This window comes from Amblyomma maculatum, chromosome 1 (genome assembly GCF_055883805.1).
Source record: "Amblyomma maculatum isolate TAMU_Amacu chromosome 1, ASM5588380v1, whole genome shotgun sequence".
NCBI lineage: Eukaryota > Metazoa > Arthropoda > Arachnida > Ixodida > Ixodidae > Amblyomma > Amblyomma maculatum.
Genome location: NC_139344.1, coordinates 396,949,806 through 396,975,673, shown reverse-complemented (window position 1 = coordinate 396,975,673; position 25,868 = coordinate 396,949,806). Strand labels below are relative to the sequence as shown.

At 46.9% G+C, this 25,868-nt stretch overlaps 1 protein-coding gene across 1 annotated transcript in view; it reads right to left on the bottom strand.

Moving 5' to 3' along the window:
* Nucleotides 1-9,629: 9,629 nt before the first annotated feature.
* Nucleotides 9,630-25,868, bottom strand: part of LOC146208645 (protein still life, isoform SIF type 1-like) — a 191,122-nt gene continuing 174,883 nt past the window's right edge. The window contains exons 11-14 of the mRNA XM_084579004.1: nt 25,698-25,805; nt 21,348-21,544; nt 9,841-10,041; nt 9,630-9,722 (exon numbers count right to left, since the gene is read on the bottom strand). Of these exons, the coding sequence (XP_084435130.1) occupies nt 9,630-9,722; nt 9,841-10,041; nt 21,348-21,544; nt 25,698-25,805 (599 nt within the window). The remainder of the gene's footprint in view (nt 9,723-9,840; nt 10,042-21,347; nt 21,545-25,697; nt 25,806-25,868) is intronic.

Sequence of the window (25,868 nt, the reverse complement as noted above, 5' to 3'; positions counted from 1 at the left end):
CGCGGCCCTCTTTCTTTCCCGTGCGCCCTTTTTCCAAACTAAAGGGGCCTGCGAAAGCACAGGCGGCGGAATAGCGGCAGCCAGTCGAGCGTCGTCGTATTCCTCGGCCAGATTCTTCTAGCTCCGCTCGTACGGCAAGCGCACGCTCGGCTGACGGCGCCTTGCGATTCGCTATCGACCTTCCTCCTCTTCCTCCTCCGTCCTTTTCTACCACGTCACTTTGCGCCGAGTCTAGCGCTTGTTCTTCGTCCTCGAGGGGGCAGGAGACCGAGGAGAGGGGTTAGGAGTGCACTTCATGTCACGTTGCGTTCAGCAATGCACAAAGAGAACAATCTGCACTAATTCTGTGTACGGTCAGTGGTCAAGAAGTGGTCAGTAGCTTTTCGCGGCGGACAGTGGAACTCACTGGGCGAGCCCAAATTTGCTGCGGCTCTTTGTCCAGAAAAAGAGCTCCGCGCAGTGGTGGCGACATTAACCTCCGCGCGTGAAACACCAGAAATCGCGATCATCTTAGTGAGGGCTTATCGAAAGAGGGCAAAAAGAGGTAAAAGAAAACGGAACAGAAAAAAAAAAAGGACACGCGATGCAGTGGATAGTACCGGTACTTTATGCGCAGTTTACCTTGCCGCATGCAGCGTCCCGAAGCTTACATCGCACAGCACACGTGGGCGGCATGTTTTTTATGACCCCTGCATCTGAATACAGCCACGCACGAGAACGATCCCGCGACCTTGAGATCAGCACCCGAAAGTCAAAGCGCAGATAAGCCGATGTGGGTCTAGTGACAGTGACAGCTGCCTACTAGCACCGACGGTGGGCTCTTGCAGGCTTGTTTCCCACAGATACCTACATGCATTTAATACCATGAAGCCAGTGGCCTCGCCGTCAAGCGTTTTGCGCTGCCCAATCGGTTCACGGTAGAAACCAACAACAAAATGCTGGAGAAGAACGAATCCTACGGTACTAAGTGTCGAACCACTTCTTCGTACATATTTATCGTGCAGTTACAGGAATTTAAGTTGCGCTACAAATTACAATAGACACTAGCGTAGTGAGATAACAGCGCTTTCTATTTGGACAACTGACATAGTGATAGTTTAAAAGGAATATTATTTATTGTTCAGTTACAGGAATTCAAGTTGCGCTACAAATTACAATAGACACTAGCGTAGTGAGATAACAGCGCTTTCTATTTGGACAACTGGCATAGTGATAGTTTAAAAGGAATATTATTTATTGTTCAGTTACAGGAATTCAAGTTGCGCTACAAATTACAATAGACACTAGCGTAGTGAGATAACAGCGCTTTCTATTTGGACAACCGACATAGTGATAGTTTAAAAGGAATATTATTTATTGTTCAGTTACAGGAATTCAAGTTGCGCTACAAATTACAATAGACACTAGCGTAGTGAGATAACAGCGCTTTCTATTTGGACAACTGACATAGCGATAGTTTAAAAGGAATATTATTTATTGTTCAGTTACAGGAATTCAAGTTGCGCTACAAATTACAATAGACACTAGCGTAGTGAGATAACAGCGCTTTCTATTTGGACAACTGACATAGCGATAGTTTAAAAGGAATATTATTTATTGTTCAGTTACAGGAATTCAAGTTGCGCTACAAATTACAATAGACACTAGCGTAGTGAGATAACAGCGCTTTCTATTTGGACAACTGACATAGCGATAGTTTAAAAGGAATATTATTTATTGTTCAGTTACAGGAATTCAAGTTGCGCTACAAATTACAATAGACACTAGCGTAGTGAGATAACAGCGCTTTCTATTTGGACAACTGACATAACGATAGTTTAAAAGGAATATTATTTATTGTTCAGTTACAGGAATTCAAGTTGCGCTACAAATTACAATAGACACTAGCGTAGTGAGATAACAGCGCTTTCTATTTGGCCAACTGACATAGCGATAGTTTAAAAGGAATATTATTTATTGTTCAGTTACAGGAATTCAAGTTGCGCTACAAATTACAATAGACACTAGCGTAGTGAGATAACAGCGCTTTCTATTTGGACAACTGACATAGCGATAGTTTAAAAGGAATATTATTTATTGTTCAGTTACAGGAATTCAAGTTGCGCTACAAATTACAATAAACACTAGCGTAGTGAGATAACAGCGCTTTCTATTTGGACAACTGACATAGCGATAGTTTAAAAGGAATATTATTTATTGTTCAGTTACAGGAATTCAAGTTGCGCTACAAATTACAATAGACACTAGCGTAGTGAGATAACAGCGCTTTCTATTTGGACAACTGACATAGCGATAGTTTAAAAGGAATATTATTTATTGTTCAGTTACAGGAATTCAAGTTGCGCTACAAATTACAATAGACACTAGCGTAGTGAGATAACAGCGCTTTCTATTTGGACAACTGACATAGTAATAGTTTAAAAGGAATATTATACAGCATCAGATGACACATCATGCCATCATACTCCCCAAGTTTAGGCGAATAAATTTATCTGTGTGATCATTAATATGATGTCCTTGTCCCTGTGTAGCTAGCGCTGTTCTGCCTTGAGATGAACCAACTAGCCCGCGATGTGTTACTATAATGAAACAAAAAGTACATGTTGAGCCCGTCTTTTACGGCGTCCATTATGGCCTAAGTTACTGCTTCTGAGTGTTGAAAGAAAGTGAAGTTAAGAGATTCGCTAGTTTTGCAGCATCTTTCGATCTGCGCACTGATCTTGGACAGCCCCAAACCTGAGCTGAATAAGTGGGAAGCAGCTGAAATTAGATTAAGTAAATATCCCTCCACAACTGTACCAAAAGAAATGGCAAAATAGGATGAAAACTTGACTAAAATCTACGCTTTCTGTTCGGTGCCATTCAACAAGCTAAAAAAATTCTAGAGGACACTTTGGGCCACTAAAGGGCGATGAGGCGAAAGCCATTAGAGCGCGGTGGATGGTAGCCCTCCATTCATCATCATCATCATCATCATCGTCATCATCGTCATCATCATCGTCATCAGCCTGATTATACCCACTGCAGGGTGAAGGCCTCTCCCATATTCCTTCAACTAACCCGGTCCTGTGCTAGCTGCATCTACTTGACCCCTGCGAACTCCATAATCTCATCCCCACACCTAACTTTCCGCCGCTCCCTGCTACGCTTTCCTGCCCTTGGAATCCAGTTTGTTATCCTAAGCGACCATCGGTTATTCTCTCTTCGCACTACTTGTCCTGCCCATGCCCATTTCTTTTTCTTGATATCCACTAGAATGTCAGTAACTTGAGTTATTTCTCGGACCAACTATGCACACTTCCCATCTTGCAACGTTACCCCTACCATTTTTCGTTCCATAGCCCTCTGCGTTGTCCTCAACTTAAGTAGAACACTCTTCGTTAGCCTGCTCCTACGGCCTCCTCATCCCTCCACTACGGCACCTCTATCTCCCTCTCTTCTTTCACTCCCACTTTCCCTTCCTTTACGGCGTGGTACAAGTGTCCACGGAGAATTGTGACAGATACTAAGCCTTTTCTATCCTGTAAATAAATTTGAAATGCCGCTGATGCCTGCTGCACTATCGCCTCCTAAACATCTGGGTCTGCTTTATACGCTGTGTGGTGCGGCATTCGAGGTAGCGGCAAATAAAAGGCGCCGCACGAATGCTTGGATCGGACGCCCGGCGGGGTCAGCTTCGTCTATGCATGAACCGTCTGGTGACGTCATGACCAGTCGTGACGGTATGCATGGCGCGCCCCCTTGTCGAACACTACCAGCATTCCATTGAACACATCGAAGTTTAACACTGTTCTATAATTCGTGTACAGGAAATTAAAGGCGTAGTATCTGTCACTCGCGGAATCCCGCTATCCTCACGGTAGACAAGGGGAATTATGATGAATGTTTCATGATCCGGGGCGTAGCGCAGTTGGTAAAGTGGTCAGCTGAGGATACAAGGGATGGAGGCTCTATTCCCGGTGGAGACAAGGTTTATTTATTTATTTTTAACTATCTTTCTCGAAAGTATGACACCCTCTGCCGACAGGCTCTGCTGACAGCCTCTGCCAACGGCCTCTGCCGATCACTATGGGTGGCTCCCCCAGCAACGTCTCCTTTTGTAATAAATGCTTTCCACTACCACCAGCGGCTGCTGACAACGGCGAGGCATTAAATGATTTCACCTTAAAAAGCCAATTGGATTAGATCGGTTTGGTTTATAGGGTTTAACGTTCCAAAGCCACTCAGACTACGAGAGACGCCGCAGTGGAGTTCTCTGAAAATTTCGACCATCTGGGGTTTTTAAGCGTGCGCTGACATCGCACAGCATACGGACGCCTTGCTTTTCGCGTTAACCGAAAAAAAAATTACAAGGGTTCAACGCTGCTGAACCAAATATTGAGCGAAAGCATTAGCTGCGGATCACCGAGCGTTATTCTTCTTCTCTTCTTTTTTACTTCATCAGTCCACATATAAAGCCCCGCTTTAACCAAGCCGTATGAACGTGCCTTAGTGGCCTATGGGGGTAACGTGAATGCCAGGGTCTTAGCAGGATGATTCTGACATAACCGTCCCATGTGAAACGAGAAATCTAAGTTGGCAGCTCCTGCCAGCTCACGTGGGGTGTGAAGTCACAGCGTCACGTGGGTAAGACGTGGCTACCAGTCGCGCTACACTGAAGGCTCAAAACCTACAGTAGTATTGCTTTCGCAATAAAAACGGCCGGGATTTGATCCAGCATTTTTAAGTACAGCAGTCGAGCGCCCTAACCAGTGCGCCACCGCGGCGGGGCTATTGCATTAGAGAAAAAACAAAGCAAGGTTAATCTACCTAGCTCAGAAGTAAATGCACAGAAGTTCTAAAGTTGAGAAATTCACTCTCTGAAGGAGTATGTGGGCATGCGCCAGAAAGTAAAGCTTATGTGAGCGATCAAGCTACGTTAGTAGACATTATGCCAAAAGCAGATAAATCGCATCGCACACAAAACAGGGCAGCTAAATATGAACAGGAGACGGCGGTAAATGGCAGCCATATATCAGGTTGATAAATTCATCCATCATCTTGTTCTATTAGTACAACTAGCTTCGTACAGGGAAATATACTAAACTAAACGGGCACCTCAGAGCTTGAGCAAAAAGCGTTGGGGATAAGTAGTGTAATTGTTATGGCGCCGTATAAACGCCACCCCGACGAACCTCCATAGCGAGTGAATCTTATAAGGGCATAATTTACACTTAACAGGGTAGCCAGTTTTCACCTTCCTATATCCACAGCATAATACATGCCACGAGCTACTGTAAGAATTTGCGCCCAAGAGGCCACGTAACCCCGATGTGCTGGGGTGTAAATGAAGCCATGCGGAGCAACCGAATTTAGTCAACGAAAGATATGATGCTACTTTTGAGCTAGCTTTCACGTTCGTGCCCTCTTAATCTGGTTGCACATACGTTCCGGTTAGAGATGAAACTTTGAAAAATGTTCCACTTAAAAACGGAACTTTTTTTAAAAGTCCCACTTATAACTGGAGCCTATGTCGAACCAGATTAAGAGTATGGTCATCGTGAAGTGTAGTCATTGTAGAAAAAGGTGCAGCAGCAGCCGCCTGTCTCATACTGTCCGCGTTAAATATGCAAATGTTCACAATTTTCCAAATCTCCTCTACCTGCTCTTGAATCGACTCCGTCAACCCAAGGAAGCATCGGAAAACGTGAAATCGCAGCGCTTTCACTCGCCATGTCCAATGTCCCAGCCAGCTTCCTCTCAGTTACTCGCTGTTTTAGTCCGAGCGCTTCACTATCTTCGGCGATTTCGTTTTATAGCTGTTCTACTTGAGCACAGTTGTTAGTCAACCACCGCTACCGTTGTCAGTCGCGATGCGGGATGTCCCGTAGTCTTTCTCCAAGACGTTCTTTACAGTCACCCGTATTCCTGTTGGTCTGAGTACGAGAATACCCATCTCTTGTCATCCTCATTTACAAACGCCGCAAAAAAACGCCAAAATAATATAGGGATAAATAAAGTTTTTCCTTCCTTCCTTGCCAAAGCACGCGCACTAGCTCAAGAGCGCGTGTGCACACGCAAACAAACAACTACAAAGGAATGAGAAGGCCGAGGTGCAGTTTTTAATACTACGCCCGTACGTGACAAAAGCTGCGCGTGGCTGCTTTCGGACTGCTGTAAAAGGAAGAGAGACGCTGTCGCGCGGGTTTCTTGGAAGCCAGCTATAGTATCCGGCGAGAGATGTGGTTTCACGAACGTGTTTCGGAAGCACTGGCGGCGGCGGTAACGGGAGAGGGAGGGAGAGGTGGGGGAGGGTGTATTAGCGGAATGTCGGGAAGTCGCACTTGACACAGGACGCGTGCTAGCCTTCGTCCTGATGCGATGGGAAAAATCACACGCACCGTATATGAAGGAGGTAGCAAGGGCGAACGAGGGTGAGGGGGCGGAAGTTTGAAAGGGGAAACGGTGAGGAACTCGAATGAATAGCTCTTGGCGGCGTTGTTTGCATCATAAATTGAAAACGACAAAACACTTCGACAAAAGAGAAAGCACGGCTGGCAGGCGGGCAAGCTGTCAAGCGGCAAGACGGGAATTATGAAACGACGTTGCGTGAAGCGGACTGCGAAATATTTGCGCAAACCACGGCATAAAATGAGCAGCTTCGAACATGCGAAGCCAACCAACGGCGGGAAATCCCTTGAGAAACGGCGAGGTCTCCTTATAAAGGCAGAGAAGGCTCCGTAATCGCATTATTGCGACTTCGCTGAACGCGACCGAAAGGGGTGTCCTAGCGAAACGCCACTGTAAAAGCCCGACAAGAGAAAAAGAAGAAGTGAAAAGGGGCAAGGTGAGCAAATATGGGCACACGTGTGTGCTTACTAGGAGACAGGGGTAGGACGAAACGACATGAAGGGAGGTGAGCAAACGAAGAGGCTTAACTGAAATGGGAACGATTGTGAGAATTCGCTGATGTTGCTGCCGTTGATGCGTGGCCTGGAGAGTTATTGCAAGACCGCGGCTGTATGTCGAAGCTGTACTTAGATAGTGTGAAGCAGCTACTGTGTTTAAAACTGCGGTATGGCACTATTTTAGGTTGGGAGCAGCTATGAGAGCATTCATTTCCTGACAAAAGAAGAATCAAGATCAGCAACATTTAGCTCTTAAAAGAAATCGAAAGTTGCTTCAACCTGGCGGCCGACACTAGTGGTAGAAACAAATAACATACTTCGCCGCTGTTCAGTCATTTTAACACTGCATAATAAAGTTAGCACCACTGCAAGCTTCTCAGAAGCCCTTGTTTCAGACAAACAAAAAGCACCACGAGAAATAAGGGGACTTTTGGTAGCTGTGAATACCGAGGAGATATATAAAATAGTCATGTTCCAAATATTCGCTCTCAAAGGTTGGATGAATGCAGTGACCATTTGTCAGTGAACTATTTCAGACTGTTCTCGCCTGCGTCATCCTAATCTATGCGCCAGCAAGAGACACTGCACCGCTGCCGCACGCCGTTATGTGGTCTTTCTGGAGCAAAGATTATGGGCCGCCGAACTATCGCACATCGAATCTGTGCGAGGTCTAACACAGAACTGCGAGTCGCAATTTGTGCCGGATCTATCCGTCAGGAATCAAACTGTAATGTAATTCATGCATGGTAATAAGGCAAACGGTGGCCCCTCCTAGTTGTCGCGAAAGTGCGGGACTGATTGCGTTCGATTACGGCTGAGATCTAGAACACAACTGCTAGTCGAAACTTGAGTTAGCTATTGGTCGGGAGTAGAACCGTCAGCCAACATACGGAAGGTTGTCTGTGGGTGTCTACAGCGTTGCTGTGTACGAGGAGCGGTTTTGTTATTGCACTGTCACACATAATTAGCGATTAAGCCTCTCTTAATTGTAATTAAATGCACGTTTCTTTCGTTACTGGTAGTGGCGGTGCGTCCAAACGCTGGGCTGAGAGGACTAAACTGCTTTGTTTACATGTTCTTCGATTTGTGCATGACACTAAATGTTCTAGTGTATCTAGAAAACGTAAAAAAAAAAAAAAAAAAGATCAGAACAGAACGCTTGTTGAAATTCGCACAAAACGATAGGTTTTTGCGACAGTAAATTCCTTTACATTTCTGTAGCACAGGGATGCGTTTGTAGCGTGTATTAGGGCGTCATTCTTTAATGAGCTATTCCGTGCAGTAGAATAAAAAAAAAATGCGTTATCATACCCACAAGTTGCTAAGAAGGACTTGGACACTTTTACGCACAAAATTTGCTGAACTGAAATGATGTGAAAGAGACGCTTGCTCGAGGGGACGAAAAAAACAGAGTTGCGAAGGAGTGTAACGGTTGTGATGTTTCTTTTTTTCCTCGCCCAGTGAGCACTATTTACTCGTTAAGCTCAAGAGCTGTAAATACGAAAAACCGTGCCATGACTAATCATATATATAAAAAATTGATACAGGCAAGAAAACAAGAAAGTGCAGAAACATACAACATGCACTGATAAAAGCCACATGAAATTAAAATTTATCCTTCTGATTGCATGCCGTTATGTTCGTTCACAGGAGTGTAGTTGTTGACGATACTTCAGGAACACTCCTCCAAGCTTTGCGGTCTACTCACTGGGCCTTTTACAAGGCGATAAGCTAACATAAACCAGATACAAATTTTACAAGGGCTAAGTAAAGGAAGATGGAAGAGTTGAAGTGCGCTTGAAAAAAAAAAAAAAAAGAAGAAATACCCCGCAAAACAATGAAGACATGGCCTGCTTGAAAGAAAACCCTATTGGGTGATTTGGCGGCGTATTGTTGGAATCAGGGCGAATTTTTTTTAACTATGCAGTTTCTGAGAAAGCTGTCTAACTTTCCTCTGTAGCCGTATAGGTTCGTTTGGGTGGATGTCAATAAGTAATTACTCCCTTATGACTAGAGATATAGCGAACGACGAACATAGGTCACTAACGAGCGACATAGTGCGCAATTTTCGCCTTTCATCTCTCTCTTAGGCAGTAAGCGCAGAAAGCGATGATTAATAATCGCTGGTATAGAACGATGAATGCAGTGGAAAAATCACTAATCAGTCTGGAGGCATTACCAAAACGCATTATTAGCGTCCTGCTTAGGAAAACAGGCAAGATTCGCTTGAACGGAGTCAAACCTGGCATGCATGAGGAATTCGGCGAATGAGTATCCTCCAACAAAAGGAAGGCGAGCGAGAAAAAAAAAAAAAAAGTAAAGCTTTCCGCGGACAACGATGCCCGTCGCTGCATAATATAAACACGCATACATCGTTCGCAGTCTGACCACGCGGACACGTTTTTATCTGCGCATTTTGCACTCCTACCAGCGCACCACACTGTTTAGGCATGCAACTAGAAAGAGAACGGTTTGACCACGTTACCAAATGATCACCAGTTACAAACCAGCATAAGCTCACACTAGTGGATCATGCAAGCTATCCCTGACTGGCATATGCTAGGAAGGCGAACTCAACTTGATTAACCTGACTCAGTAAGCAGGCTTCAGCGTCTCTCCGCCAGTATTAAAATACCTGCTTGAGCACAGCCCCAACAGAGCAACAAAGCTCGCCATACAGGCTCAACACCTGAGAAGACAGCCTTGTACAGGTATCTAGACAGATGCAGGGCAGCTTCGTGCTCAATCGTAAGGAGTCAGCGTCGAGCAGCGTACAGGGGCGTTTACGAACAAGTCGCTCGGGCAACATGCCACGCGCGGATATGCGCGCACGAACTGAATCAGCAGAAAGAGGCGAAAAAGTGCGCACAGCCTCCGAGCAGCTGCAGTACGCAGAGGGTCGTGCTGCGGCCTCTGCGCGGTCGGCGGTAGAAGAGCACGGTGTACAGTTTACCTGCTTGAGGAAGGCCAGCTCGCAGTCGTCGACGCGCAACCGTCCCCGGTGGCGGTGGAAGAAGGAAGGGCAGCCCCGCTCGGCGTACAGTCGCCAGTCGAAAAGCACTGACGGGCAGAGCCGCGTCAGGCCGTCCAGTGCCATCACCATGTCGAGCGTTTTAGGCCTAACGCCGCGCCGCCGGTTGCCAGGGAACCGACACTTCCGAAGGCACACGCACGCGCGAACCCCTCGCAGGGTTCTACTGGCCGGCCGGGAGCAGCCGCCCGCTGGGGTTCGGTCGCGTCAGGGCCATCGGCGCTGCAGCAGCATCGGTGCACTCGACAGCATCCCAGGCGCCGACGTCGACGACGGCTCCGGGAGCAGCCCCGGGCAGCGCGCTGTCCGCCATCTTCGCCGCTTCCCGCGTCATCCCTGACCTCCCTCTCACGCCGCGCGCGACTCCCCGCGAGCTAAATTTAGCTCCCGATCGGATCGGAGCGCCCTCAGGCACGCCGCTGCTCCTGGGCGTCGCAGCCAGCGCCGCCGAGATGGTGGTCGCCGCAGCAGCAGACGCCGCTTGCAGACGACGCGCGCCGCACGGTGATCGAGAGGGAGAACGAAACCGGATGCAGACGCGCTCGGAGGGCCGACCAATGAGCGTCGCGAACGGATGTGACGTCAATAGCACTGGCGCGAAACCGCGAAAAAACTGGCACCCTGGTCGGGGGGCTTGAAGTGCCGCCACAGCGCTCTAGGAGCTTTCTCTCTCCATTTTTCCCCGTCTCCCTCGATTCCGCGCAATATGAGCGCGGTCGATTCCCAGTCTCCTCACTCTCCACCCCCTATCCCCCACCTTTTTTTTCTTTCTCTTCTTTCCCTAAATATTCCCCTCTTAGGGAACCTTCGTCACTTCTATTCCACTCCGCAGTCGGTTCGCAGCTTCGATGTCATGCAGTTTTATTGCTCTTGCAGTGATACTGTGCGTTGCGCTACCAAAGGAGATTAACTTGGCTCCTACCTTCCCGAGCGGTTTCAAAAGAGAGCGGTGAGACTAAGCCTCCATGTAAGACAAATATGCAGATGAAATACGGCAGCGATTCATTTTCTCACTTGATCGAGTCTTTTCGAACGCATTTCAATGAGCGAGGCAATTTTCGCACCAACTCTTTGTAAGGCAGAAGCGGAGCGAAGAAACTCTTTGCACTCGTATATTATCAACGTCCAATAGGCAATAGAAAAGGAAAAAAAATATGTGACAACGCTTAATTATGCACAGAAAAAAAAATGAGCAAAAAATCTGCTATATCCACTGCCAGTTTGAAAGGCCGTACTGTTGTCAACGCAATCTTATTAGCCCAGTAAGCTAAAAAACAAGACAGCAATCTCTGGAGGCAATTGCTCGATAAGGAGATCCGGCAGAGTTTCTTGTTTTCTACTTTTGATCCCTTCAATCTCTTACAAACCTGCTTTGTGCATCGAAATTTACCGTGATATACACAATTATAAACATGTAGTTCATTGCATTTGTATGTTTTTGACTCCGTCTTTTAAAGTCGCAATGTTTTCAATTTCATTGCGGGTTGTACCTACTTTAGCGTCACATTAATTTTGTTTCATCTCAATCGTCACCATTGTTCATGAGATTATATTATTGATGCTCACTCAGTAATCAAAGTCGAAAGAATAGACGCATCATAGCAACCTCATCCGCCGAGTCATTGCTACAGAAACTGATACCACCAGCTTTTATGTGGCATAGGGGACATATGCTAGGTTATGCAAAAGGGAACTTGCTCAAGAAATGGTTTGAAGTAATTCCATATCTGAAAAATCAGAAGAACAGCTAAGCTCCGCCTTTTCATTTCACAAGTTTTCGGCCTTGAGAGACTAGCACAAAGTTTCATTCATTGAACAAAGTTAAAAGAATAGACGCATCATAGCAACCTCACCCGCACAAGCGATTGCTACATGAACAAATACTCCCGCTGTTATGTGGCATAGGTATCATATGCTAGGTTATACAGAAGAGATCTTGCTCAAAAGATGGTTTCAAGTAATTTCATAGCTGAAAAAACAGGAAAACAGTTAGGCTTCTCTTTTTCATTCCACGAATTTTCGGCATTGAGGCTTACTAATTAAACAAAGTTGAAAAATACACGCATAAGAGCAACCTCATCCGCCCAAGCTATTGCTATAGAAGCAGATACCATCCGGTGTTGTGCGGCATGGAGGTAATATGCTAGGTTATGCAAAAGGGAGCATGCTCAAAAAATGTTTCGAAGTAACTCCATAGCTGAAAATTAGTTCAACGTTTAAGCTACTATAGCAATCAGCGCACCAGCCCATACACAAGGGAGAAAGGGACAAGACACAGCGCTGACACGAGTCAGGAAGAGACAAAACACAGCGCCCTTGATCCCTCTTGTTTGTGCTGGTGTGCAGCTTTTTCCTAGACAGCCAAAATAACTCCCCCATCAGTCTGCGCCATTGTTTGAGCTTCGTTTTTTTTTATTCCTCGAGTTTTTAGCATTGAGAGACTGGCACAGATTGGCAGTGCTAAACGCCTTTAGTTGGTTTGCTTTTGGGAGAAAGAACAAGAAGTATGTCTCACGTTCCGATGAACTCATGCAAAGAAAGGCATAGAAATGGAGGTACGTATGTTGTCTGTTATAATACATACCCCAGCTTAGCCTCTAACGCGGCTAGCTGATGATGGCTAAAAAAGCGAAATGGTATGAAATGGTATGACACCACCCGCCCCGCTGGGGTGGTGCAGTGGTAAGACGCCCGACTACTGTGCCGGAGTTCCCGGGTTCGAACCCGACCGCGGCGGCTGCGTTTCGATGGAGGCGAAACGAAGTGGCGTCCGTGTGCTGTGCGATGTCAGCGCACGTTAATCCCCAGGTGGTCGAAATTACTCCGTAGCCCTCCACTACGGCTCCTCTTTCTCTCTTTCCACTTTCATTCCCAGCTCCCTCCCTTCCCTTACGGAGCGGTTCGGGTGTCCACAGAGCAAGTGTGACAGTTACTGCGCCTTTCCCTTCCTATGAACCAATTTATGACACCACCCTAAGCGCTGCGGAGAGAACAATTGCGTGATGGTTTCGATCCAAAATCACACGCGTATTTTTCGCAACACGTACGTTTTTCTAGATTCTAGGCTACGATGATGGCAACTTTTTGTCGGCCGAGCAAGATACATAAGTTTCGCCTAATAAGATGGAAGAATAAAATCTTGTGATGAGAAAAAAAAAGAAAAAAGCAGTCACGAAAAATTACGAACACAAAAATAAAGGAACCTGGAACTTGATGTGGAAGACAAATAAACCATGTTTGCATGTATGTCGAAGTCAAACAAAGTTTTAATGCTGAGCCCGCACCATACAAGAATACGAAAATTCATTCTGAAAAACTAGACCAATGTTAACCAGATAGACTACGCATGCATTGAAGAGTTTCGGAGAAGAAACTGCGCCATGAAATGCTAAACTTATTGCACTGCGTGATGCGCCAAGACAAATATAGCTGGCCGAGCACCTTGTTCGCTCACGAAGCGCTTCGCCCTAACTGCTCATATTATGCGTTTTTCGTGATTGCAAGCGCCAAATTGGTCAAGAAACACAACACTGAACGGCGAGTCAAGCCCATAACAGCGGCAAACAGCAAAAAAGAGAAGATCGCAAACAGAGCCACATTCAAAGCAAAGACTTCAGCGGCTACTGCTGCGGCTTTGCCAGCGTGAATTGCCTAAGGTTACCACGACGAGATGATGGCCTTTCATACCAGAGGAGATGGGAATCGAAATAAAAGTAAATGCACATCGGTGAAAGGCCCAAAGCCTACACACATATACACATAGTAGGGCGAACATCGAGTTCATCTCGAAACACGCGACGACGCTCTCTCACAATGAAACCCGCCACGCGGTAGAAGCGTCTTCGAGCACGCTGGCACTGTTGGGGTGCTTCTTGTGGAAGCGAGCAAAGGACGCCAGAAGGAAAATAGGAAATACGAGCCCAGATACGGGCCATGCCGCACAAAGGCGACAAGCAAGGCCTATCACGACGAGCGACAGTCCAATAGAAGAGCCCCACGGCTCGCTCACAAAAGTCGCCGCCGGCAGACGCTAACAGAGCAGATGAAAACGCGCCGCCACTCTTCTGGCATGCATTTACGAAAAGGAGGAAAAAAAAACAAAAAATGCGCAAGACCCCCCTCGCGTGCGCCTACCCAGATACAAAGCGACCGGCTGTATTTCTCGAGCAACGGCTCAACATTACTACACGAACATGACAGAGAGCAGCTTTGAGGAAAGGGAGACTACGGGAATGGAACAAGAAAGCAGAATAAAGGAAGCGATAAAAGAAAAAAGTAAGATTGACGAGGGAAAAAAAAAAAAAAAAAAAAAATACTCGGCTGTCTTTTCCTGTAAATCTGTCTTTTTGGCAATACGAGTCTTATTGCGGAAAAGCCCACACTAGCGAGCCCACGCACACGCTTCGGATGGAGGAGAATCGTGGAAGAAATTGCGTCGCAGGGCGGCTCTTTGTCGTATACCGCCTATCGGGGTGCTGGACGCGGACAAGATTGCCCCTCTCCGCAAGGTCATGCAGACAAACGGAAAAAGAGGCATCTCAGGAAAGCTTTTATTCAAGTGGTATATCCTAACGGTTACCAATAAGGATGCTCTCCTTTTTTTTTTTCATTTCTTTTTTGCCTATCTAGTCCAGACAACTGCAATAAGACTCTATTCGGATAGTACAGCACAGGATTACAGAGAAGTCATAGAGAAAAATAAAAGAGAGATATGAATCCTCGTTAGGGCCATGCCGTGTTTCCTTGTCCCAGCTAAGTGGAATGCAAGCAAGAAACATCGGGTCCTAAGCTGATTATCATGTCTAGTACTAACCAGTTGGCTTACACTCGTATTTAACTTAGTGTCTTAAGCTGGTTCTCTTGTCAAACGCTAGCCTAGAAAACGTATGCACACCTATACTCTTTTCTCATTCAGTGTGCGCTGTCGTGCAAATTTATCACCTATACCAGAGTCCTTCCTTACTTCGAGAAAGTAAGAAACGAAATCGAGTTTGTTACGATAATAAAAAGTGTGTTATTAAGCAGCTTAACATATAACTAATTAATTCTGATAAACCTTCAGTCGCTTCTCAGAGCATTTACGGCGGATATAACTCATAGAAATCAAAAGAACACAGCACGATAAGCTTGGATTAATCGCGGATAGAATTGCTCTTTTTTTCGTACTAGAAAAAAAGTTAAAGCAAAATAAATGAGCAAGATTGACAAAAAAAAAAAAAAGCTACAACAAAAAGCGTTCCAACTATAATGCCGAAACTCTGTGGTAGCTGCGTTATCACCATGAAAAAGAGACTTGCGGCTAAGAACGCACTTTGCTTACGCGAAAAACCAGCCGTAGCATAGTGTAAAAAAAAAAAAAAAAAAAAAAAAAAAAGAAAAAACGTAATTTTACAGAAGGAGCGTGAAAGGTAAATGTCACAAGAAAATATATATAGTTGTGTAAGTGTTTCCTTTTTATGCGGAAGATAGTCCATTTATTCTCTTCCTTCTGTTTTTGAAGAATTAATACGATTATTCCCCACACGGAACCTAAAGACACCGAAGCTGTTTTGAATGTAGTCGTTGCCCATATTAATCTATATGCAGATACAGTCGTTTCAGACAGGAGAAAAGAGACTAGTTCAGCACACTGCGACAAGGCAGACGAAAGCGAGTGCAGTGATTTCTGGAAAATCGCTTTAAAGTAACATGCGCTCGAGGTAAGGAGAGCCACGCGATGGAGAGGAAATAGTGAGACCCTGTACCAGCGCCAGGGGTGGGGCACGTACCAAGAGAAAGTGGTCGTGAATAATTAATCGCGAGAATCGCAAGCGCTCAATGAATACATTTTTCTAGTATGGCTGGTGTCTAACTTCTTGGAACCGCTATTCTCGTTCTTGACGATAGAGTTTTGCCACATAGTTACAGGGAGAGTTGAACGCCTACACACATTTAGCTTTTAATAAGCCTGAATGCCGCACTTGTCCAACTTGTACTCCTTCTCACCACAGTCATTATGAAACGAATTCGTACAGCTTAACGAATGCTATGAACGTGCTGTTCAGTCACTAGGTACGTAGCAATGCGAGGCAAAAGGGGAGAGACCTCGACAGTACAGTTCGATCAATCTGAGAAAAAGAATAAGTGATACGTGTCGAATTCGCTGAACGTGAACCAATAAGGGTGTGAGTTAAATGACAACATGAAAGTGGTACATGGTACGGAGATTTACACATGTACAGTTAGCCCATACTTATCGTTGGCGTTGTTTTGTTTTAAGAAAAATACTCATTGTTGGTTTATTTTTACAAACCAAAAAAATCACGAGACAAGTACGAGCGTGTAACACGAATTTTCAGGAGCGCTGCGCGTAGGCGGCAGCGAATACTTTTTAAACAACACGCAGTGTTTTCTGTTTTTGTTTCTTGCAGAGTCAGACAGTCAGAAGTGACCGTGTACTCTTCTAAGACTATCAGTATTATTTGTCTTAACATGAAAGCCTGGTTAGACAAGTTGGTGAGCGCGTCTTTCACATTCCGCCGCCACATCAGTCACCCTTCGGTTTCTTTCTCTGGCAGCGACATTTAGGTTATCCGCCAACTCTGCGCCCTCAATAACGTTCCAAGTTATTAAAACAATCATCGTCTTCCGCCCTCATTCTCTCTTCTCTCTCTTCTATCTCGCCTCTGCGCCGCTTACCGCAAAGCTAAACCTAAAAAACTCTATACGCCACTCGCATTTTGCCTGGCTTAATCTGCTAAGGAATGATCGCGGGTTATTAGAACAAAAATAGCAGTATCGATGGCAATAAACATAAGTTTGCGTTGAGAATTGTAACAGAATACGGTTTTGTGTATATCGTCTGAAACGGTGCTGAAACGTGTGCACCATTTCACAAATCGAGAGCAAAACGTTAGGCTTGCGCCCTTCAATACATCGCGAACTCTGGAAAATGTTGAGAAATTTAGCATACAGCAGAGTCGACCAAAAACCGGACTACAGGCTTAAAGTTTGTGGACGCATCGCAAGTTAAGCAAGATAAAGCTGTTGCCAAATCCACTGCATCAAGCTGCTGCAATTCAGATCACAACAACCTTTACTCCCTCCCTCCTTCACAAAGCGCACGCGACACACACACACACACACACACACACACACACACACACACACACACACACACACACACACACACACACACACACACACACACACACACACACACACACACACACACACACACACACACACACACACACACACACACACACACACACACACACACACACACGCACACGCACACGCACACGCACACGCACACGCACACGCACACACACACACACGCACACGCACACGCACACGCACACGCACACGCACACACACACACACACACACACACACACACACACACACACACACACACACACACCTCCCCGAATTTGCTCAAAAATGCTTTAAACTATCTCAGTGCCAGCAGACGACACCACGCTCGCTTCACTGGTTTTCGGAACTCCCAGCAACAAAATACCTACCATAATGACACCCCCGACTTCTGTTGTTCGATCTAGTATGCAGGCGCCTCCGGATCGATGCTTCAAGTCCACTCGCCTCAGCAACAGTTCATAAAAGAAGCAATAAAATGATGACAAAGAAAACAACGGAGCAGCGTTTTTGCGTTTTTCGAGAAACAGGAGGGAACAAAAGCATGGCTGCGAAGAGAGACAAAAAAAAAAAAATTAACGCGGGAAACTAGTGGACGAAAATGTGAAAGAGGCGGGAGGTGGCTGTAACGCAGCTAAGGCAGTAAGGTGAAAGGGGGTTAGGGTAGGGGGCTGGAGGAAGGGAACGCCTTGTTTACGAACCTCCGGCGAACCGCAATTCCCACTGAGCACGTTTTCCAACCGAGAAAGCGCGGACGCCTTGAGTCAGAAGAGGGAGCTATAGGAGGATAATAAGCACTACCAGCAAGTAGGGTAGTGTGCTCGCACCAGTAAAAAGTCCTCGGGGGGCCGTCCGACGTCTTTGAGAAAAAAAAAAAAAATCCGGGAAAAGAAGCGAGAAAGCAGACAAAATCAAAACAATCTTTTACGCGCCAGTTCCCGCACTCTTCTCTCCTCCTCTACCATTACGTCCTTCCCTTCCTCCTCATGTGTTCAAACCCGCATGAGCTCGCCCCGCAGTGGTGAAAGAGTGACACAGGAGAGAACGGACGCAGCGAACGCTTCGCACTTCGCCGCGGGCCTGAAATTCTAATGACGTCAGGAGAAATTTTCGCGGAGAAGCGGAATAGATAAGCAAGCAAAACGGCAGTGATAGATATCAGCATGGAACAAGGGGAAACAAGTAGAAAAATGCTAAAGCGTGACTAAAGCTAGACTGGCAAGAACACTTTGGAGACGGGCATATAAATTTGGCCCCCAAGCGACGAGGCTCGAAAGAAAGCCGGATGAATTCAAAAATAAAAAAAAAAAAAAAAAAACGGAGAGGAAGAAAGAAGGAATGTTTTGTTTGGAAAGCAAAGCTGTACGCCTTCGCGAACGTGGAACAAGAATGAGCAAAAATCGCTGGATTATCGAGCGTGGAAAGAACCTGCGCCGAGGAGTTAACCATGAGCAAAATAAGTACATGAAGTTTAAAAAAAAAAAGAGAACTAGAAGAAAGATTGCAATCACGTTCTTGCTCGCGCGAACTCGCGGCTCAAGCAAAAACAAAGTGCGGCGGAAAAAGCACCGGAAGGCATTTTTGAGCAGTCGCTCACATCTGCGGTCCGCTTGATGTCGCCGCATTTTTCGCCTTTTTTTGTTTCCGTTTATTTTGGGCTTAGCACTAGCGCACAGGTCTCATCGCTGTTTCGTAAGGCAAATACACTCAACAAATACAAACATTATGGAGGACACTTGAGCTCCGGCCGTAAGGGTATGACGCGATAGCGTAGGCTACCAGCCCACATATAAAGCTCGGCTTTAACCAACCCGTGTGAACTTTGCTTTCGTGACCTAGGAGTAACGCGAATGGGACAGCCCTGGTGGTCTGATTCTGATATCAATCTATCATATGAAAGGAGAGGCCCGAGTTGGCAGTTCCTGCCAAACGTAACGTGAGGGAACCCTACGTCAATTAGTGCTCGGCCGTATCCACCGCCAGCTACCGGCCGCCAGCTCGTGGTTTCTCGCTTACAACGCTGGACGCCGACACCAGATTTTCGGCGAACGGAGCCTCTAACGCTATCGCGTTTAAGCAAGTAGAAGTACTAACAAATACCTGTAGCCATCGCATATTATAATCACACTATACTATCGCCGCAGGGGTTGAATTTCATCTAGAACAATTGGTAAGAATATGTATTGGTGGATAAAGTGCAAATTAAGTAAAAATGAGCAGGCAGGACAAGATGCTCAGTGTTCGTATAAAGCATTCTAAACACGGCACTTGTCTGCATTCAGTGAACTTCATTATCCCCTTTTTCTGATATTCTTTTGCTATTATCACCCTAAACAGGCCTATTATGCTTAACGCTGAGCCGAATTTGCGCGGTCGCAAGCAACGCGAAAACGAGGATCTTTTAGGCCTGTTGACCTGGACAAACAATTGAGGCGTGCAACGTACGCATTACGTAGCCGCCCACAGCACATAATATAATCACAATCTAAGCCGCGTCCACTGCTGAACAGATACCTCTCTCATATACCTCCAAATAACACCCTCATGTACCCGCTGCAGCGCATTAAACATGTTTGTATATTCACTAAGTAGAGAACGATACCGGCAGAAAAATATGTTATAGTTTTGTAACGCTTAGATGCACTAACGGAAAGCCCCGGTTAGTTTCGGGTAGTTATCTCCACCTTTCAATACGACGGAAAATTTACTGAGCAGTCATACCACTCGATGTAAAGTTTAACTGGGGAGCTCGTATCACCGTTTTGTGACGCCCATACTTTCGTACATACCATCTCATACAAGTCCTCCGCAAACTCTGACGGGAACCAGAGTGCGGTGTAGCGGAGTGGGGTTCTGCACCAGACACCTCCGCCCGAGCTGCCAAGCATGGTTTTCCACATCTTCCGTAGCAATCTGCGGAGGCCGAGCGCGGCGGCACGCAACTCTCCCCACACGAACGTTGAGCAAGAGGGCCCGAGAGTCTCATAGCTCACGGCTTGCGGCACCGGCCACTCAGGCAATTCGTGCCGGGCTCGGCGGCTCGTTTAGGAAAGGGGGTGTGAGCGTACTACATCAGGCCGTTCCTCGGGAGACACGGATGGAGTTCAACGAAAGCGCCTCCCTGCCCAACGGAGAGAGAGAGAGAAAAAAAAGGAAACAGTACAGGGGATAAGAGCACGCACACACAGAACCGTCAGAGCATTCTTCTTGGGCGTGTTGGTCTCTGAACTATTTCAGCTGTTTGCGTTCTGGTTTTTGGCGGTAGCTGTGTTCGGTCAGAGCTGCCGCTGAGAGCAAAGCCAGTCGGTTTACATACAGCCACTACGGCCATGGAGTACGCAATGGTAGTTGCCCGAAGTTCTTGTTTCGAGAAGTTGACGTGGACTTTGTGGACACTAGGTCATTTATTTGTGGTCTTCACGAGAAGCCTTGACTCCAAGGCAAGAAGACAAAGGTGAAGTGTTTTTTGTTCGTTCTCTTTTAGACCAGTTCCGAAAGCGCACGAAAACGTTATCGACATAGCTTAATATGAAACACACTGCGAAGAAAAATGGCTAACATAGAACCATCTTCGGCGTAGTTCAAATGAATTTAATCTCCTGATGGCATGCCGCAACCATACTGGTAGTGCTTGTCGTTCACTTCATCACCTTTTGTTTTTCGTCCAGATGTCTATCACGGATAAATAAAATGAACATACAATGAGTCGTTACAAAATGTCCGCATGTTTCACTTACGTGATAGATTATGTGCATCAATTCCTTACACTATTTCGCGAACCCCATTTTCCGACGTGTTCGTAGAAACAATATTAAAACTCTCGCTTTGGGAAATGCAAGAGGTTTCTGCAAGAAATCGCCTGTGCAAACGTCTAAACTAGCTGTCACAAAGTCCAAAAGTTTTGCCAGCGTACTGCAGCATCGGCAGATACAGGAATGATTTTGAATTTATTGAGTGGATGCGCCTGCATATGTCTGCGCATTTTATCGTTCTGAGAATTTCGTTAAGTATTACAATAAGGCATGTTGTAAATAGGTAGAACACATACTTTCTTCACGCACCTACCACGTTTCATTTATTTTTTTTTTTGAACTTCTGTGGTGCAAAGACAATTGATGAAATACTGCCGGAATCACATTGCTCTTAATCCGACGTTTTCCTTGCCCGGACATTCCAGGATTAACCAGAAACGGCCACTGCACTCGGTTCACTGGCATCCGGCGCCCCGGTGCAGCGACCTCGGCCCTGTACGCGAGCGAGCGAGAGAGAAAAGAGTGGAGGAGGAATACTACCTCGGATGAGGTGAGGTAGACGCGCGAGTCGGTGCTCTCCAGCGACGCCTGCGGAAAGAGCGCGTGGTTGCTCTCGACGCTGAGCGAGGACGCTGTGCCGGCCTGCGACAGCAGTGTGCTCCTCCGGGAAGACAGCGAACCGGCCGCGCTCAGAGACGGACCCGCACTGCTGGGCCTCCCCGAAGATGCGGCCAGCCCTGCGAATCAGTGCAGAGGAAGGAAGATGGGGGCCAGGTAGAACGAAATGGACACGTTTACGCTCACCGCGAATCCTGCCGGAAGCGAACATCCACCCAAAGCACAACGATATAAGCGTTCTTTTTGTAACTGTAGCATTAATAACAGTAATAAAATCTGAGCCAAGAAAAGGTGCAGCAACTTGCTCACTCCGAGTGCAATAATATAATAATTGGTTCACAGGAAGGGAAAGGCGCTGTATCTGTCACACTTGTTTCTGTGGACACCTGAACCGCGCCGTAAGGGAAGGGAGGAAGGTGGGAGTGAAAGTGGAATTAGAGAAAGCGGTGCCGTAGTGGAGGGCTACGGAGTAATTTCGACCACCTGAGATCTTTACCGTGCACTGACATCGCACAGCACACGGACGCCTCTCCGTTTCGCCTCCATCGAAACACAGCCGCCGCGGTCGGGATCGAACCCGGGTATTCCGGCACAGTAGTCGGGCGTCTTACCACTGCACCACCGCGGCGGGGCACTCTGAGTGCAACCGTACAAGGCATGTGGGAGGGAGTAAAAGAAATGAATGAGGACTTCGTATGTATTGACCACTCCGGGTTTTTTAACCTATGCTCATATCGCAATGCACGCGAGCGTCTTTTTCATTTTGTCCTAGCGGTGTCGTGCTCAGTCGCCAAATGCCACGACTGCAGAGCCACCGAATTCCGATTTTCACTTGTAACCTGCCAGAACATGTCGCGCATACAAAAAAAAAAAGAAAAAAAAAAAAAGCTTTTTTCTGACCTCGCCCAAACATTCTGTAAAAATGTCAAGATAATCTACTTTCTTATTAAATTAGGTTGAATTACAGTGGGTCATCCAGGCCATTGCTAATACGTATCACTGCGCGTACTATACTCGCGCCATTGCAGTTTTGAAAGGGTTTTCCCGTCTGTTATCAAATGAATTACAAGGCCGCTGCGTTTTTCACTGGGTTACTGTAATAATCTCGTAAACAAGTATATAAGGATACCCTGTTAACCAATTACTTGCCGTACTCCGAGCACACACAAGAGCCTGACTTAACTCCAGAAAAGGGCCTGGCTTAGCTCCACTTTTCAACAAGAATGAACAGGAAAAGAAAGACACTAGAAAAGCTACAGTACGATTGCGAGTGTGCAACGCGAACGTTTCAGCGTTACCTATATGCTTTAAGAGCAAGGAGTATACCACAAGAATGGCTATTCTTTTTTTCTTTGCAAAACCACGCAGCCGGATGTGAATCTGAGTCTTCCCAGGACTGCAGTGATAGTTTGAAGTCAACAACTTTCGAAAGATTGCTTACAGCTGTGACAGTTCTGTTTAGACACGCTCGTTAGCGTGTCCTCCGCATTCCACCGTCCTTACGATAAACTGCCCCTTCCAACGTAGCCACTCTAATAATTGTTGCTATGCCAGCCACCCTCCGATACAGCGTAATTCCTTTCCTCTCCCCATAACTTCTTAAGCCACTCCTCCCACCCTCTTTTCCTCTTCCCCTCTTACTCTCTTCCCTAAAGAGAATAGCCACTTTCACTCCCACCTTCCTCCATTCCCTTACAGCGCGGTTGAGGTGTCCACAGAAAACAAATGAGACAGTTACCGCGCCTTTCCCTTCCTATAAATCAATCAGTCCCTCCCTTCATTTTGCTGCCTGCCCGCGGACGCCGACAACGATGACAGCGCGAAGCCTAAGAACAGGCGAATAAAATCTAACGCACTACAATTTCTTGAACACCGAGAAGCAACGCCGCCGGTTGACCACAAAGACAAGTAACATGAAAAAAAGTATACATGCATCCCGATCTAAGATCAACTTTACAAATCACAGCAAACAGCTAGCCCGACGATTCTCCGGTGGCTTCATCAATACGGTTACCGCTCATGCCCTCCTCGATTCGTACGCTTTGACAGCGGCAGCGAGTCGATTAAGAGTTGCTATTGTGGCTTTGAAATGAAAAATTTGGTTTGGCTTGATACTATCACTGTATTTTCTCCCTTTCTCTCTCTTTATTCTCGAAATCGAAGCCCGCAAACATAGTCCAACACTAACGCTGAGACACACGCGACGGAGGTAGCAGCGTGCAATTAGCGTGGTCCATAAGAACACGTTAGATAAATATACATCGAAGGAACATCCTGCACACAGAACGCTCCAGCTAAATTGGTACGCAAGGAGTATAGTCGCACACAACGCAGTTCTGCAGCTGCGCCGTGTTCCGGACAACAAATACCCGACAGCGTAGACCTGTTGCCACGTCGACTGGACACACTACTAGCTCAACCGGACTGGCGTTTCAGCTTATTGCGCTAGCCTTTCAGCGTTACCAGCTCTGTCAGCCGTCCAGCTACGGGCAGCATTTACTGCTGTAATCACCGTGAGAGAGAGAGAGAATGGAGGGAAGGAGTAGAGAGACAGCGAGAGACGCAAGCAGCACGAGCGGAGCCGCTCGCGCTCTCATATTGCCAAACTCGGAGCAAGCGGTACGGAAAGCGCAGATAGCCGAGGTCGCGGGCGCCCGCGCGAATTCGACCGCAAGTCCCCCAGGGCAGCACGCCACTCCCCGCGGGCTTATGCGCGGCCGCCGGGAACGAGGTAAAAAGGCGAGAAGAACCCGGGACTCCTCAGCTCCTTGACGCAGAAGCGCGTAATGGTGGCAGCAAGAAGGGGAAAGGGTAAGGTTGGAAAAGGAAGAACGCGAAGGGGTGAAAGAAGGATAGTGCTCCGACGCTTCTCCGCCTTCTCCGCCCTAGCTATGTCGGGAGCTCACCGGGATCGTTAATTAACGGCCAGAGCCTGCTCCGCAGCATCGCCCGGAGCTGGGGCCGCTGATTAACAACTTGGCTGCGCTGTGACTGGGCGGCGAAAGGCTTACTCTAAACTGCTTCTGGTGCACCGAGTGGCGCCCGGTTGCGTCGTGGGTTGCTGGGGTTAGCGAGTGGTTCGACGTCCCCAGCGCACTCCCTACCAGCCTCCCCTCGCCGAACGCAGAGCCAACGAGGCGAACGGGGAAGGCACACAGAGAGACGAAATTTCCTCGCTTATCCCGGTGTTTGTCGCCTTTCGCTCACACGAACGACGGCTGCACTAAACGCAGGCATTCTGCTTCAAATCCGGCTGGATTTGCGGCTTCTTGCATGCAGAACAACGCCGTCGTTGTCGGTGACAGAAATAAAACGCGAGATAACACTCGCAAGATTTAGCGCCGCTGCATAATAAAAAAGATGATTTGGTCTCCTTTACTGTCCTCTCAATGTTTTTTTTTTTTTTGTTTCTCGCGAGTATATTTTTTATTTTGTTCGCTGAGTTTCTGTTGCGCCTGATGTAATGTCTTCATTCGCTTTGCTTGTATGTATTGCTTAAGCTAACCAGTATTCTGTGTAGTGGATGCATGTGATGGGGAGTATGAAAGAACACGTGAAAGGGCGGCCTCTGCAATGGTAAAATGGATGTACGGGGTCAATTTCTGTTCAAAACGGTCGTTTGCATCGAAATTAGCGAAGCAAGCCGCACTGATGAGCTCGTTCTGATTGCTGTGGCGGTGTATATTAATGTACATGCGCACGAAAGCACATTACACAACGGATGTACACGGAGGCGCATTATAAACGCATACTATGGTGCGAGTATAATTGTTATTTCCAAACAAACTCATCTGTTTCGGTGCTGCTTCTGTGCACATGCAAATTGAATTGAATTGAATTAAAAGTATATTTGTCCACACACATTACAGTGGGAAGAGGGGACACTGGGCAAAAAGCTGCATAATGCAGCTTGAGGTAGCACCCAGTGCCCCAAGAATACATGGGCAGCAGTGTTTTTCGCGAACATCAAGATTAAGGTGAACTTAATATCCCATGAATCCTTTGTTCTGGCATGTTGGATAAGAGCGCTTCTGAGTGGCATGTCAGTCGAAAAACCTGATTTACTGCGAAGGATGGGGGGGGGGGGGGGGGGGGGGAGCAGCCGCACCAGCACGCTCCCAGTCATGCACATGAGGTCCCTGGCAGGCACGTTTGTTCGGAGAGCACGCTTTCGCACAGCAAGTATTGAACGCGAGGCACAAGGAAGAAGGAGTGGACGGTGAGCATCTATCGCCCAGAAAAATAGATGGCATAGCCGCCGCATTCACTCACGCTGTTCGAGCAGTCCCCGGAACCCGTGCAGGTTGGGTTGAGTCTTGAGCGCTTGTTCTTCTTTCCGAATCGCCTCCAGCTCCACGTGAACTTCACGCATCAGGGCCACTGTGCGAGATTCCCGTCGAGTCGCATCGAAGCCGCATCCATTGTGGAGAGGACGGTTCCGAT